Source organism: Panulirus ornatus, chromosome 47, assembly GCF_036320965.1.
Source record: "Panulirus ornatus isolate Po-2019 chromosome 47, ASM3632096v1, whole genome shotgun sequence".
Classification (NCBI taxonomy): domain Eukaryota; kingdom Metazoa; phylum Arthropoda; class Malacostraca; order Decapoda; family Palinuridae; genus Panulirus; species Panulirus ornatus.
The window spans coordinates 3,912,979-3,926,514 of NC_092270.1; the positions used below are offsets into that span (position 1 = coordinate 3,912,979).

General features: G+C 42.8%; 1 protein-coding gene across 8 annotated transcripts in view; it reads left to right on the forward strand.

The window, feature by feature from the left end:
- LOC139763449 (transmembrane protein 268) overlaps positions 1 to 13,536 on the forward strand; it is a 102,924-nt gene that overhangs the window by 54,025 nt on the left and 35,363 nt on the right. For all 8 annotated transcript variants that reach the window (XM_071689503.1, XM_071689506.1, XM_071689505.1 and 5 more), the window contains 5 exons: positions 8,572 to 8,722; positions 9,593 to 9,833; positions 10,580 to 10,695; positions 12,620 to 12,853; positions 13,155 to 13,301. In XM_071689503.1, coding sequence (XP_071545604.1) covers positions 8,576 to 8,722; positions 9,593 to 9,833; positions 10,580 to 10,695; positions 12,620 to 12,853; positions 13,155 to 13,301 — 885 coding nt within the window. In that variant the 5' untranslated portion in view covers positions 8,572 to 8,575. The remainder of the gene's footprint in view (positions 1 to 8,571; positions 8,723 to 9,592; positions 9,834 to 10,579; positions 10,696 to 12,619; positions 12,854 to 13,154; positions 13,302 to 13,536) is intronic.

The window sequence follows — 13,536 nt, forward strand, 5'->3', positions numbered from 1 at the left end:
ACCATCACCTCCACCGCTGTCCCCCAACATCACAGGTACCACCACCACACCACCACCACCACACCACCACCACACCACCACCACCACCACCTCCTCTTCCCATAACCTACACGGGTCATGAGAGTCTCTCGCGCTGAGTTCCTGGTGGTCCTCATTCACATCATGTGCCTCGGTCGTTTCTGGTGTCCTGATTATTCCGCCGTGGTCGCATGGTCCCTGATGCCGCTTCGTTGTCGCTGTTGTTGTTCGCATCCTTTTTCTTCTCCTCCTTATCCTTCTCTCTCTCTCTCTCTCTCTCTCTCTCTCTCTCTCTCTCTCTCTCTCTCTCTCTCTCTCTCTCTCTCTCTCTCCTCGTCTTCCTCCTTGTCTCCTCTTCCTCGTTGGATCATCCTTGAACTCGGAGTGGTGGCCGTGGTCAGGCGGCCCTAAGGGAGTGGCCTCGTCTGCAGGAGAGCACAGGGTCCCGTGGTCACCCTGACTTTCACTCACCCCGGCCCCGTGGTTTCACCTGCCTTGCGTCACCTGACCCGCCCCGCCCAGCCCCGCCCCAATAAAGAGGGGTGGTTTTCTCTCGTACTCTTCTCCAACACTTACGTGTACGCTTCTCCACCGCGTGTCCTAACTATCCTCCTCCTCCAGCACTGACACGCTCCTCCACCACCACCTCTACCTCTATCCAGACCCTCCTACGCCAACACGTACGTATCTTAACGCTTCCCCAACACGTAACCTACGATTCACCAGCGCTGAACTATCACATCTATAGTACGCGTGAGTCATCATCATCTTCACCTTTCTAACACGTACTTGTATGGTGCACGTATGGAACGCCAGCGGTACGTTTTGTTCAGCGCGAATTTTGCTCCTTAACCCAAGCAGCTGACGCGCCCTTTGAAGCCGAGATGGTCCATCCGGATGACAGGATTCTCAAGTTTCCCCGCCTTAGAGGTTCATTCAGTCCGGGTGTGGTATTGATGTGTGTTGCCTTGTATCGCACTCTCATGCCACAGGCCCTCGTGACGTGGGCTAGTAATTTACTTCCCTTGCGTCTGTGTATTTTTGGCGTAATCGACTTGCCTTTTAAGGGAGAAAAGTTGTGATAAAACTTGCGAGATCCCTACGCGTCTTTTGTACGTAAGGAGGGTTTTTCATTTTCACTTGGAAGGTTCATCTCCATCGGGAGTCATTACATCCCAAGGAATGAGATGTGTGTGTTTCGAGGACAAGATAACAGGAACGGATTTCGAGAACAGGATAACAGCAACGGATTTCGAGAACAGGATAACAGCAACGGATTTCGAGAACAAGATAACAGCAACGGGTTTCGAGAACAGGAGAACAGCAACGGATTTCGAGAACAAGATAACAGCAACGGATTTCGAGAACAAGATAACAGCAACGGATTTCGAGAACAGGATAACAGCAACGGATTTTGAGAACAAGATAACAGCAACGGGTTTCGAGAACAGGAGAACAGCAACGGATTTCGAGAACAAGATAACAGCAACGGATTTCGAGAACAGGATAACAGCAACGGATTTCGAGAACAGGATAACAGCAACGGATTTCGAGAACAGGATAACAGCAACGGGTTTCGAGAACAGGATAACAGCAACGGATTTCGAGAACAGGATAACAGCAGCGGATTTCGAGAACAGGATAACAGCAACGGGTTTCGAGAACAGGATAACAGCAACGGGTTTCGAGAACAGGATAACAGCAACGGGTTTCGAGAACAGGATAACAGCAACGGATTTCCCCTGAGTAGGGTTAAGTCTGGGGCTTAATTTGCTGTTCAAAAGAGGCGGAGGGAAAATAAGGAAGCACCGTGACGTGGAAGCCTGACGTTTGAAATAGTGGTACTTTTTGTGTGTGTGTGTGTGTGTTCGTGATCCTGTTTCATGTTGTGGAGGTGGTTTTAGTGATTACGCCATCCTCCAGACGTCTTGCTGTGATACCCAGGAAGCAGCCAGTGTTGCATCTTTCTTTCCCCAGGCAAAGCCAATTGTACCACATACACTCGTGATGACGTACCGTCGCTGGACCATGATTTACGCACGGACCGCCCGGGTTCGAATCCTAAGGCCCATCAGAGTGTCTACAGACAGCCCCCGTGTTCATCCTCCCATCGGGGCTGGACAATAAAAGGGGTAACTGGTTATGGCTGGAGTGTATGATTATCCTTTGTTTCCTGGGTAGAGTTTTACACTCGTGTGGCCCCATCTCTCGCTTATATGCTCCATGTATTTCCTCCTGGGTGTATGTGGGTGTAGACACGAGACATGGTACGTGATATACAAGGTTAAGAGACGGAACAACACAGGTGTTAACACACCCCACCCCCGTAACACACGAATGGTATTCGCACTCGGTAGAAAGTTAAGTCTGCGTCCGCTCTCTCTCTCATTCATGCCGTCCAGACTGCGAACCGATTGGACCCGTCGTGTGTCAGTTAATCCACCACTTCTTGGCCACCACTGCCTAGAAACAACCAGTTCGTACAGCTTCGTAATGCTCATTTGCACATTATTTTTTTTTTCTGATATACATCCCTTGGAGAATATTGCTAATTTCCTACTTCCTTTGATATTTGGTAGAGTGGCGCGACGAACTCATTTGTAAACCATTTGATGATTAATTGGCTCACTTGGATGTAAAAGTTTTTTTTTTTTCTAACGAGGTTGACCTAGTGTAAGACATGGAAAAGCAAGTTGGTTTTTATAGACATATTTTGTGTTCGTTGTTGTTGGCTCTCGACTTGTCGTTCGTGGCATGTGATGACGAGTGAAGAAAACTGGTTTTAGTAAGTGTTTGTGTACTTAGACGTGAACGTCAGCATGTTTAGTGGCAGTGGCGTGGAGGGGCGAGTGTTTCTTGTAATGCTGAATTGCTGTTGTTCCCTGCAAGGCTTCACTCGGGAGGTGGGGAAGTGGGGGGATACCTTTCTGTCTTCTCCCACCTCGGTCACCAACCTCCCCAGCACGAGCAGCGTCCCAGCCATGACCCGGGGCGGGAAGGAAACATGCATCACCCCCCTGCGGTCACCAGCTCGAACACAGGTGTTTCAAACCTTGCCAACACATGTGTCTTCCCCTCCAGCAACCGAGACGGGCGTTCCAGCCAAGGCTTCAGACGATTTACAGGCAGCCTACCCGAGCAGTGTGTGTGTAGGGGGAGGAGGAGGAGGTGAGTGTTGGGGACTTCTTGGGTGAAGAACCTGCCCCAGGCGAGGTCATGACCCAGGGGCCACGACCCTACGCCACCGCTCAGTCAGGGCCACCTGAAGCCTTGGATGGAATGCTTTATGTTGGGGTGGGTGACTGGATGACAAGAGAGCCACATATATATCCCACCCGAGGTGGTGGTGGTAGTAGTAGTATGTTGTTATGCGTGGAGGGTTCGGTTGGTCACAGGTGCGTCGCAGTGCAGTCGTTGTCCACCCAGTAGTTCGTGACTGTGCCGGCCGATGAGATAGTGTGTCCCCCTCCCAGTTTTGTTTTTGATGGATTACGTGATATACGGAGTTGCCTGTTATGGTAGAATTGATGGCATTGTCCAGCGGCCCGATGTGTGGTCGAGCTGGGCGACTCCGACTTCGCTTGTCGCTCTGGGCGGAGGCTATGACCTTCACGCTTTGACTCGATTGGTGACAAAAAGGTCGTGCATGAAGGAATTTGTGAGGCCCCACCACCTACCTACCTTCCCGGCCCCCCTGGCGTAAGCTTGACTTACCGGTGTTTCCTCCTACCCGTCTCCAAGTCTTCCTCGTACTTTACTGAGCGGACTCAGGCGAGATCCTGAGTAGAATCAGTGTTTCTGTCATCTTTTTCACCTCTTGTTCTGTTGATGATTTAGTGCTTCTCTGGGTAAGTTTAGACGGTAAGAACAGTTTCATTATTTAGTGCGTAAGGCTGTCTTGTCTTCAGTCGACTCGGAAGTGCTCCCCATACTGTCATTTGTTTCCATGCTCCCTAATCAAACTGAATAAGGATTTGAGAATAGTTATCTTTTAATGTGGCATCTGAAAGACAAGCCAAAAGGTTTGAGAAGACAAGCAGACAAAGACAACGAGGACTGCGTACCATCTTCATCCCCCGCGGAAGAATTAAGGTTACTTAGAGGCGAAGTCAGGTCAGATGCCACGTGTTATCATAGATCTAAACGACTTAAAAGGATGATTAGCGGCGTGACCTTCATGACCTAGGGCACAGCGCCAGTTTGTTATGTTGATGTGAGAGGTTTAGTAGGGCTGACGTGAGTTTGTGGTGGGGACGAGCGGTAGGTGTCAGGCGCACACATTTCTTGATCTTCCTTTGTGGTGGCGTGTCACTGGTGCCATGGCAGAGGTCGGTCCTCCAGCGAGGTCAGAGTACTGTGGGAGTCATGACTGTTGGGTTCAGGACTTAGGATGAGGAGGGGGATGTTTTGGGCGAAGGGGGCAAGACAAACTCATCTACCCATGTTATCAATCGGAGTCGACCAGTACTGTGAGGTCTGGCCACAGCATAGGATACGGTCAACCCCTACGGTGTTGTTAGCCAAGATCACGGCAGACTGCACTCGGGTTGTGAGCTTAGAACACGCCCATACTTATTAGAAATACGAGCTTGATAGTGCCCTGTATTTTTTAAACCTCAAACCCCTCCGATGTTTAGAGATAAGAACGCCACAGAGATCTTCAGTGCTTTGACCTCAGCTCACAGCATATTCTTGTGTTTTGAGCCTGGGGACTTGTAATGGCCCTCCAGATAGAGCAAGAACAGCCCTCCTGTTTTGAGTATAATCCTCCAGTTCACGTGAGTATGTGTTACAATAGAATTCCTCCTGATTAAGTAGAACCCTCAAGAAGTTCACGTGATTATCTGGCAGAGTAGGACATCGGTCAAGTTAATCAGAACCCTCCAATAGTTCTTGTGAGTATAGGGCACAGGAGAACCCCTCCTTTGTAAGTAGAACCCTCCAGGAGTTCTTGTGAGTATAGGGCACAGGAGAACCCCTCCTTTGTAAGTAGAACCCTCCAGGAGTTCTTGTGAGTATAGGGCACAGGAGAACCCCTTTGTAAATAGAACCCTCCAGGAGTTCTTGTGAGTATAGGGCACAGGAGAACCCCTTCTTTGTAAGTAGAACCCTTCAGTTCTTGTGAGTATAGGGCACAGGAGAACCCCTCCTTTGTAAGTAGAACCCTCCAGGAGTTCTTGTGAGCATAGGGCATAGGAGAACCCCTCCTTTGTTCCCTCCTTTGTAAGTAGAACCGTCCAGGAGTTCTTGTGAGTTCTTTGTAAGTAGAACCCTCCAGTACTTCACGTGAGTATACGGCACAGTAGAACCCATCCTGAGTTACCTACCCCCATCCCAGTATCTCACGTGAAGTCAGTCGATCTTGATAAGAAATCAGGACATAGTAAAGTTATCTTAGTATCAGATCAGGTTGAGGTTTTATCCCCCCAGTAAAAGTGTGATATCCTTTTTGATATGTTTGTTTGCTGGGTCAGTGCGTGACGCGTCCCCTGTTATAGGACAGCCAGTTCTCCCTCCCTGTCTGAGGACGGTCCGTGTTCCCGCCCTGTCTTAGGATGGCCATTCCTCTGGTGTCGTTCAATTTGTCGTTCAATTTTGTATCGGGTTCGTCAAACCAGCGTTCCGGCAGCAAGGTAATGGCGCGTACATTGTTAGGGCGTATTAGTGGTTAGCGAGGTGTCTGCTGGATAATGATTGCAACCACGTACGTCAGATAATGATCGTAACCACCTAGACTTAAACGACTGGATGTTGACAAACTACGAAGTTGTAGCATCCTATTGTGCATTGTAATTATTACTATTTGTGTGTTGCGGAGTCATAAACTCTTATTCCCTCGGCTCAAAGCCTTGTGTATGTATCATGTCTTTACCTTTGTGTTTGTACACAAACATTCATCCGAGTGTAACTCAGGCACTCAGTTTTCGACTATCCCTGAAGGAGGAGGAGTGAACGTCTGGGTTGGGTGCGAGCCGACTGCCGTGTGTAGGATTCGAACCCAGATTCGCCCGTGGATGAGTCATCGTCTTTAACGCTAACCACCTCTCCGCTGAAGCCCTTTGTTGTGTCTGTCGAGGCTAGGAAATTAAAACAGACCCATGGCTTGATAGGTGTCAAATCTATCATGAAAAGTAGCACAATCAAGGGGTTGGAACATCCTAGAAAGAAGAAAAATGTACATAATGATCTGTGCTTGGCAGCCAATTGAGGGTATGAAGAATAATGGACTAGACTGAAAATAGTCTGGACAAGGAGGAAATAGAGCAGTCATGCTTGCAATGATGCTTTGGACTGTGCCAAAAAGACATCCTAAAGAAATGTACGAAATTCCAGCAGAAACGTTGAAAATATTATGCTATGGACTATCAAGCGAAACGAGAAATATGCATGGGGAATAGTACGGAAACATTTAAAAGATTCTCGAGATAATTGGTTAAAGATAGTTCCCCTTAAACCTAAGATTAATGGATAAGAAAAGTGCTCGGCAGTAGAGACAAATAGTATTGTTTATCAACAAAATTACCATGTTATTAGTAAGGGATTTTAAAAGTATGAAAAAAAAAAAAACGGAAATAGAAGGAGAACGCTAGCAAGACAAGAATGGCAGTAGCTGTTTGAGGAAAATGGATTACAATGCTAGACATCGTTAAATGATGGGTTGGAATGGGTCCAACATGTCAAGTTTCTCGGGAATGTTTAAAATTTAGCACATAGCTGACGCTATAAGGATATGCATAGTTTACTGATATGGCAATGTGTAATGGAAGATGCAGTTCATCGCCGGTATATGGGAGGGAAACATGAGTATGCACTTGATAGAATAAGATGAGAGAGCGGAAAGTATAGAAGCATATTTCATATGGTTAGATGTGAAGGAAGAACAGTGAATAAAGTACGTGTATTAAATTTTGAAATGGAACAAAGGATTGAGAAAAGAATATAGATTGGGTTTTGCTTGGACTTAACTATATTGTGAAGGGATTTACGTACATAAGATTAATACAAACTTATGGGATTGGGAAAGGAACCAGGAGAGATGGAAGGTAAAAGAAGTTCTAAGAACAGATGAAGGGAAGTGAGTGCCAAAGAGGGGTTTTGGCTGGGATTTTTTTTTACGGTTTTAAGAAAAGAGAAATGCAGTTGGTTTAAGGCGGTGTAAGTGGACAATGGAAAATGGATGTAAAGTTCGGTCGTGGTTAGGGTATGTGACCCATATATTTATTTACAATTAGTGTGTTACAAGACTAGGAAGGGCTTCAAGGGAAGCGTATTCCACAACTCGGTTTATTTTTCAAGGCGGGTGAACAGGACGGAAAATATGGCGTCTTCCTTCATTGTTTATATACTCCACCAAGGGTTGGCTGAATGCCGACCCATCTTGTTATCTCGTCTATCATCACTAGCCCATCCATTGTTATGTCTTGAAGTGCTTTGTTCCCTTCTCTTGTTTTGACACCCGTGTGACAACCTATTAATGCAACTTTTTGGTGCAACATGCGTTCAGTTGAAACGATTTTCTCTTTTGATATGAGGCATGTCGTCAGATAATAATTATGCAGTGTACTAATTTTGTTTCATATAGTAGTAATACAAATAGAAAAATCATTGTTGTCTTGTGAGTTTTAAGACCTCTTGCGAATAAGTAACTGAACTATAAGTAACTGTGATAGTGATTACAAGAGCTTTTAAGATATCGATGATGTTGCCACTTATCTTGTAGGTGAATGGACTTCAGCAGCAGCTGTAAGATGAGGCGTAGTTTGATGGGTCAGTGACAGGCATGCTAGTCCTAAATTCCAGCTGGCCCCCGATGTAATCAGGCCTGTTGGCAGCATTACTGCAACGCTGACATCCTAACAACATTTATTTACGTATTTATTATACTTTGTCGCTGTCTCCCGCGGTAGCGAGGTAACGCAAGGAAACACGAAAGAACGGCCCAACCCACCCACATACATATGTATATACATAAACGCCCACATACGCACATTTACATACCTATACATTTCAATGTATACGTACACCGACATATACATATATACACATGTACATATTCATACTTGCTGCCTTCATCCATTTTCGCCGCCACCCCGCTACACAAGAAATGACTCCCCCGCGTGCGCGCGAGGTAGCGCTAGGAAAAGACAACAAAGGCCACATGATAAATGGGTACCTAGCTTTGATTGGTGTGCGTGCGTACACAGAGATTTCAAGAAAGAGAAAGGAGAGAATAGGATTTCTACTTTTACCCACCCTTCGTAGTCATCTTCTTGGACACATTAGATATAATGATAATTTTCTTTCTACCCTATCCATACGCAATGGATAAGGTGACAGATGTGTAGATAAATGCACAGACTGACAGATACAGAAAGTAAATGAATAGGTCGAAAGAGCATTGGAGGGAATTGTTTTGGAGCAGAAAAGACCTTTATCCATTGTACATAAGATTAAAAATGTTCTTTTTGCATTTTCAAGGTTCTTAATGTGTAATCCTTTTATTTTTGCATGTTATTTGTACCTTTAAATATAATAACTATTTCTTTTTTGCAGGGTGATGAGTAACCAGGAGATAAGAGATGGTGGAGGGACTAATGGGGCTCCAGCCAAGAATTGGGTACAGTTTGATGAAGAAGATGGTAGCCAACAGTCACAGAGCAAAAGTGGCAGTACTCCAGCTGTTATTGATGCTCAATCAGTCCAGGTGATCAATATATTAGTTTTGATTTTTTTATGAATCTTCTTTGTATGTGCTAAACTTGTTAGAGTTTTTTTTATTTCATCATTACTCCATTCCCAGTTTCACATGGTGGATCAGATACATACAGCCTCAGTAGCTTCATTCACACAGTCGTCAATGCATGCCAAGGGTGTAAAAGTGAGACATGGATTTCCACAGTTATGGAGATGCTTCATAAGATTAATTGAGGCTAGTATCCCATTTCATACTATCTTCACAACAGACTGCTTTCACTGTATCTGGTCCTCAGCCATCCCTCTAACATCATCTGAAATATCCTTTGTCTTAATCAGTTTTCCCTTAACATTTGTTCATCTTCTCTGTGGTCTCATCTCCTCCTTGTACCCTCGACTACTCTGCTATGTATCTTGTTGACCATACTATCATCTGCCTTACTTGCCCTACTTTCTGTGTGACCTTTCCATCCTTAAAGACTTTCGTCCTTGTGCCTTTTTCTTTATTCATATCACACAAGACTCACACCATTTTGTCTATTCTCCTATTTTCAGTTATACCTTGCTTCCCCTTGTGTAATGAAACTAATATTGTGTAGCAGCTGCAATTGAGCTATGGGACAAGTACTTTTATGCAAATTTCTAACCCATTTTATACTTCAATTTTTTCCATTCACCAGAGCTTTCAGTGCACCACCAATTTTTCTCCTGTACATGACTCTACTTTTGACTTCAGGCAACAGACTACTTTTCTGTACTTCCATATTCTTTCTCCAAATTCACTTGCTCTTTAGTTCTTACTTTTAATTATATTTGTGATTACTCAGCCTGTTCTCTGTAAAATACCTTTGGTGTCAAACATACATGACATATTTTTCAGGTCAGCCTGGAGAACCACAGCAGCCCAGAGAGAACATTAACGAAAACAGTGTCTGAACCAGCCAATGGTGTCCTTAAATCATCTGCTACTTCTACATCTCCTGCTAGTATCACATCTAATGCAGGAGAAACTCGGGTCTCAATGTCACAGCTCAGTGCTTCACAGCTTCACAATGTGCCTCTAAATGACCCCTCAGCACGACCTCCAGCTAATGCTCAACCTGTAATCAGACAAGGCTTTGGTAAGTATTGATAAGAACTGAATGTTTCTAGTTCCCCAGGTGACAGTTCTTGCTGAATGCTTGGAAACATTGGGCATGGATATCCATCCTTTGTGAGCTCAGCACTCTTAAGGATACAGGGATGGAACTTGGCAGGTTTATGGATCATTATGATGCTTTTGTCAAGGTCAGAGTCGAAGGTTAGGTGTTCAGATACCTAAACCTCATCTAACTATGGAGAATAAGTCTCAGATTTTGACTAGTGGTTCCATGGTATACTGATGGTAAATTTTACTTTGGTAGTTACTGCAAGTACAAGGATTAGTTCATAGAATTCAGAGAGGCATTAAGTTATCCCTTGAGGTGTGAGACACGATGTTAGTGGAAATTGTGCATTAGATTAACGTTGCATTTGCTTACTAAGAAAATCAAAATCTCAGTATGTAAAGCCTATGAGGTTAATTGTTTGCTTTCCCTTGTGTAATGAAACTAATATTGTATAGCAGCTGCAATTGAGTGTGAATGAAAAGTAAAACTGTCTGCTCTCTCTTCTTCGACATATACATGTGTATTAGTAGGATTATAAACAGATGATGATATGTTAAGCACACCTTGATGAACAATATATAAACCCTCTACTTAGCAGAAATGTTTTAGCATTTTCTTAAGGTTCCAATGTTATTTAACGTATTAGTGCCAGTAATCATAAAGTGGTGATACTTTACAGTTTGACTTACATATAAATTTTGATACCATTGCTGTTTCAGCTAATGGTGATGTGATTGTTACCCTCCTGCCCCAGAACACATCATTGCCTTGGATTACTCCAGCCCAGTTTCGCCCTGAGCTGGTGCCAGAAGAGTTAATGGCACAAGGTCTAACGGTGAGTTTGCCTAATGATATTGTTGAATTATTGATGTCTATCATAATTTTGAATATAATATCCCTTTTATACATTACAACTTTTTTAGAAATGTAATTACCTTGTTGATTTAAAGCTGTTTAAGTTTAAAACTAATGTGTAAATGATTGATTATGAAAAGTTACAGAACAGTAATTTGTTAATGCAGATAAATGTTAGGTTTGATTTCCTTCCCTTTTGTTGTAACTGCCTTTAGCCTTTTTTTATCCATGAGAGAGCATGCAGGATAGAAAAATAAGTCAGACCTATGAAACATTAAGACAGTAAATTAGTTATATTAATATTAGGAATGTAGATTACTATATCTTATGCCATACCTCTCTAACATATTCCCACAACCTACCTGGCAGCATACCATTGGTTGTCTTTCAATAACCATGGCTATAGAAATATAGGGCAATGAGAATAAGCTTAGATTATTTTCATAATTCTTCACAAAGTTTTTTCAAAGCCATTTTGACTCCTCTTCGGACATTGAAATTAGTGTAAATACATAAGTTCTAGATATGGTCCAGGCACAAAGTTTTGCTTCAGTTGCTCCAATTTTTGTATCTCACATTTCCTACTAAGCTATTTAGGGTAAGGACATTTGTGTTTATTTGTACTACACATTGATTCTGTGCTCCCTCAAGAAAAATTCCTTTAAAATGCACTGCTATACACCACTCACATGGCTAATCAGGAGTACAGATGTGATGAAGAGGAACTTCGATAGAAGATGAAGTCCGAGCCTTTATACCTGAAATTACACTCATGACAACTTTGAGGGATTCATCTTGAATTAGGTGTCACTTTCAGAACTAATAGAGTATTGACAAGAATAGATATTAACATTGTAGCTGAACTACTGACACTACTTATTCTGGTGCTCAATACAGTAATGCATCCTGTATCATCATAGAAAGTTGAGACTTGTAGAGAAACTGTGTTCAACTCAAAATTTTATTCTTCTGTTCCTGGTGCTACCTTGCTAATGTGGGGGATGGTGTGCATGTATGAAAACAGAGATTAATTTTACTTCTGCCTGCATTATAAGTGTCTGCCAAAAAGTCCCTTTGGGGAGATTTTGCCAAAACAGTAGTGCTAGCACATAGCATTCTATATAAGACTTAGTTAGATAATATTGTGTCTTTCTGCTGCCATGCACATTCCATAGTTGTCAGTCTTAGGTTCATCTGGGGCAGACCTGAACCATATATCAAGTTTTGAATGTTTATAATTGCATTAGAAACCAAACAATAAGATGATTATGTGGGATTGGCGACAAGGGACTAATTTTCAGACTGCCAAAGCATTCAGATGGTATCACTACTAACACAAATCTTTGAAATTCTGCATTGCATTGTAGCAGGAAAGGTGATTTCTGTGTTTTGGAGAATGTGCTGATCCCTTGATTTGAGGTACAACAACTTTTATGCTTACATTTCACCTGATAGGCCAGGGAAAAGTTATCAGTTGCATAAGAAATGCATTCCTGTGGAGTGTGCAGAACTGTTCATTGGATGGGTGGAAGAAGACGTTTCTTCATCCTGACTGGCTGCTTGAGTTTATGATGTTGAGTTATTCAGGTCAGGGTAAAGAACAGGATACAGCTGTTGCACTCTCTGGAACCTTCCCAGCTGGCTTTTGTTTACTTCACCTACTTAGTGTGTCAAAACCATACAGGCAGGATTATCCAGTGGACTTAGGGTCCCATGAAAGTGACATTTTTATGGATATTCTGCCACCTGTACATTGGTTGCTGTAAAGTTATTAAGTTGTAGGTATTTAAAATAGTTATAACAATATGAATTATTTCATCCCTTCTATAAAATGAATGTATAAAGGAATAAATCTTTAATGTCTTAGGCACATTTGGCTTTAATTTTTTTTTTTCTCTCCACAGTTGACAGTTGAAGACTATGTCCACATCATGTCCCAACTTGTTAATGACTACCGATTCACCTTGTACAATGTATGTTACAAACGCATCCTAATGCTTTGGATCTTCCTGGGGTTTATCATATTGCTGGGCATTCTCTTCTCTGGACTATCACAGCTTGCACTTTTTGGAGCTGGCATTGGATGGTTGATGGTAAATGCAGCAGCTATATTTTTCTGCATGTGGGTTAAGATTAAGGTAAGTAAAAGTTTTTATTATATATTGCATAGGGTTAATTTGTTTTTATATACTTGCATAAGCTTGGCTTAATTCCTTATTAGAGGCTGTGTTGAAGTTTAAAAGTGTTTTTTATATTTAAGATACCCCTGCTTGCTCTGTCAATTCAAAAAAGATCCTGATGAATACATATTCATACCATCATGCTGAGATCGTAGATTCTTTGATACCTGTTAGTAATTGCATAGTGTGGACAAATTTCTATTTAAGGTAGGCTTTGTAGATTATGATATGCTGTTGATTTTTGTCTTCCTTGATTCAGCTGAACAAATCACTTGAACAGTGCTTGGCAGAGATCAACATACAGCTGGTGCGCCACAAAATTATTTTGGGCCTTGATGACAGAGGTAAACTGTCATGTCATAAAGTCAATCTGTGCTTCATCTACTTCGATATTCATGACTGTGTGGTAAGTACATAAATAAGAAGACTAAAATCTTGTCTTGTAAATGCATTACTTGAAAACGCAAGTTACAGATATGATTTTACATATCTGTATTACAGACGATTCACTGTATGTATATATGGCTTGAACAGGATTGAAGGTACATTTTGTGATGTGCTATTCTCGTAGCTGTTTTGTGGATGTGAGACATGGCCCTAGGATGACAGAATGCAGAGGGATGTGTGTGTGTGTGTGTGCT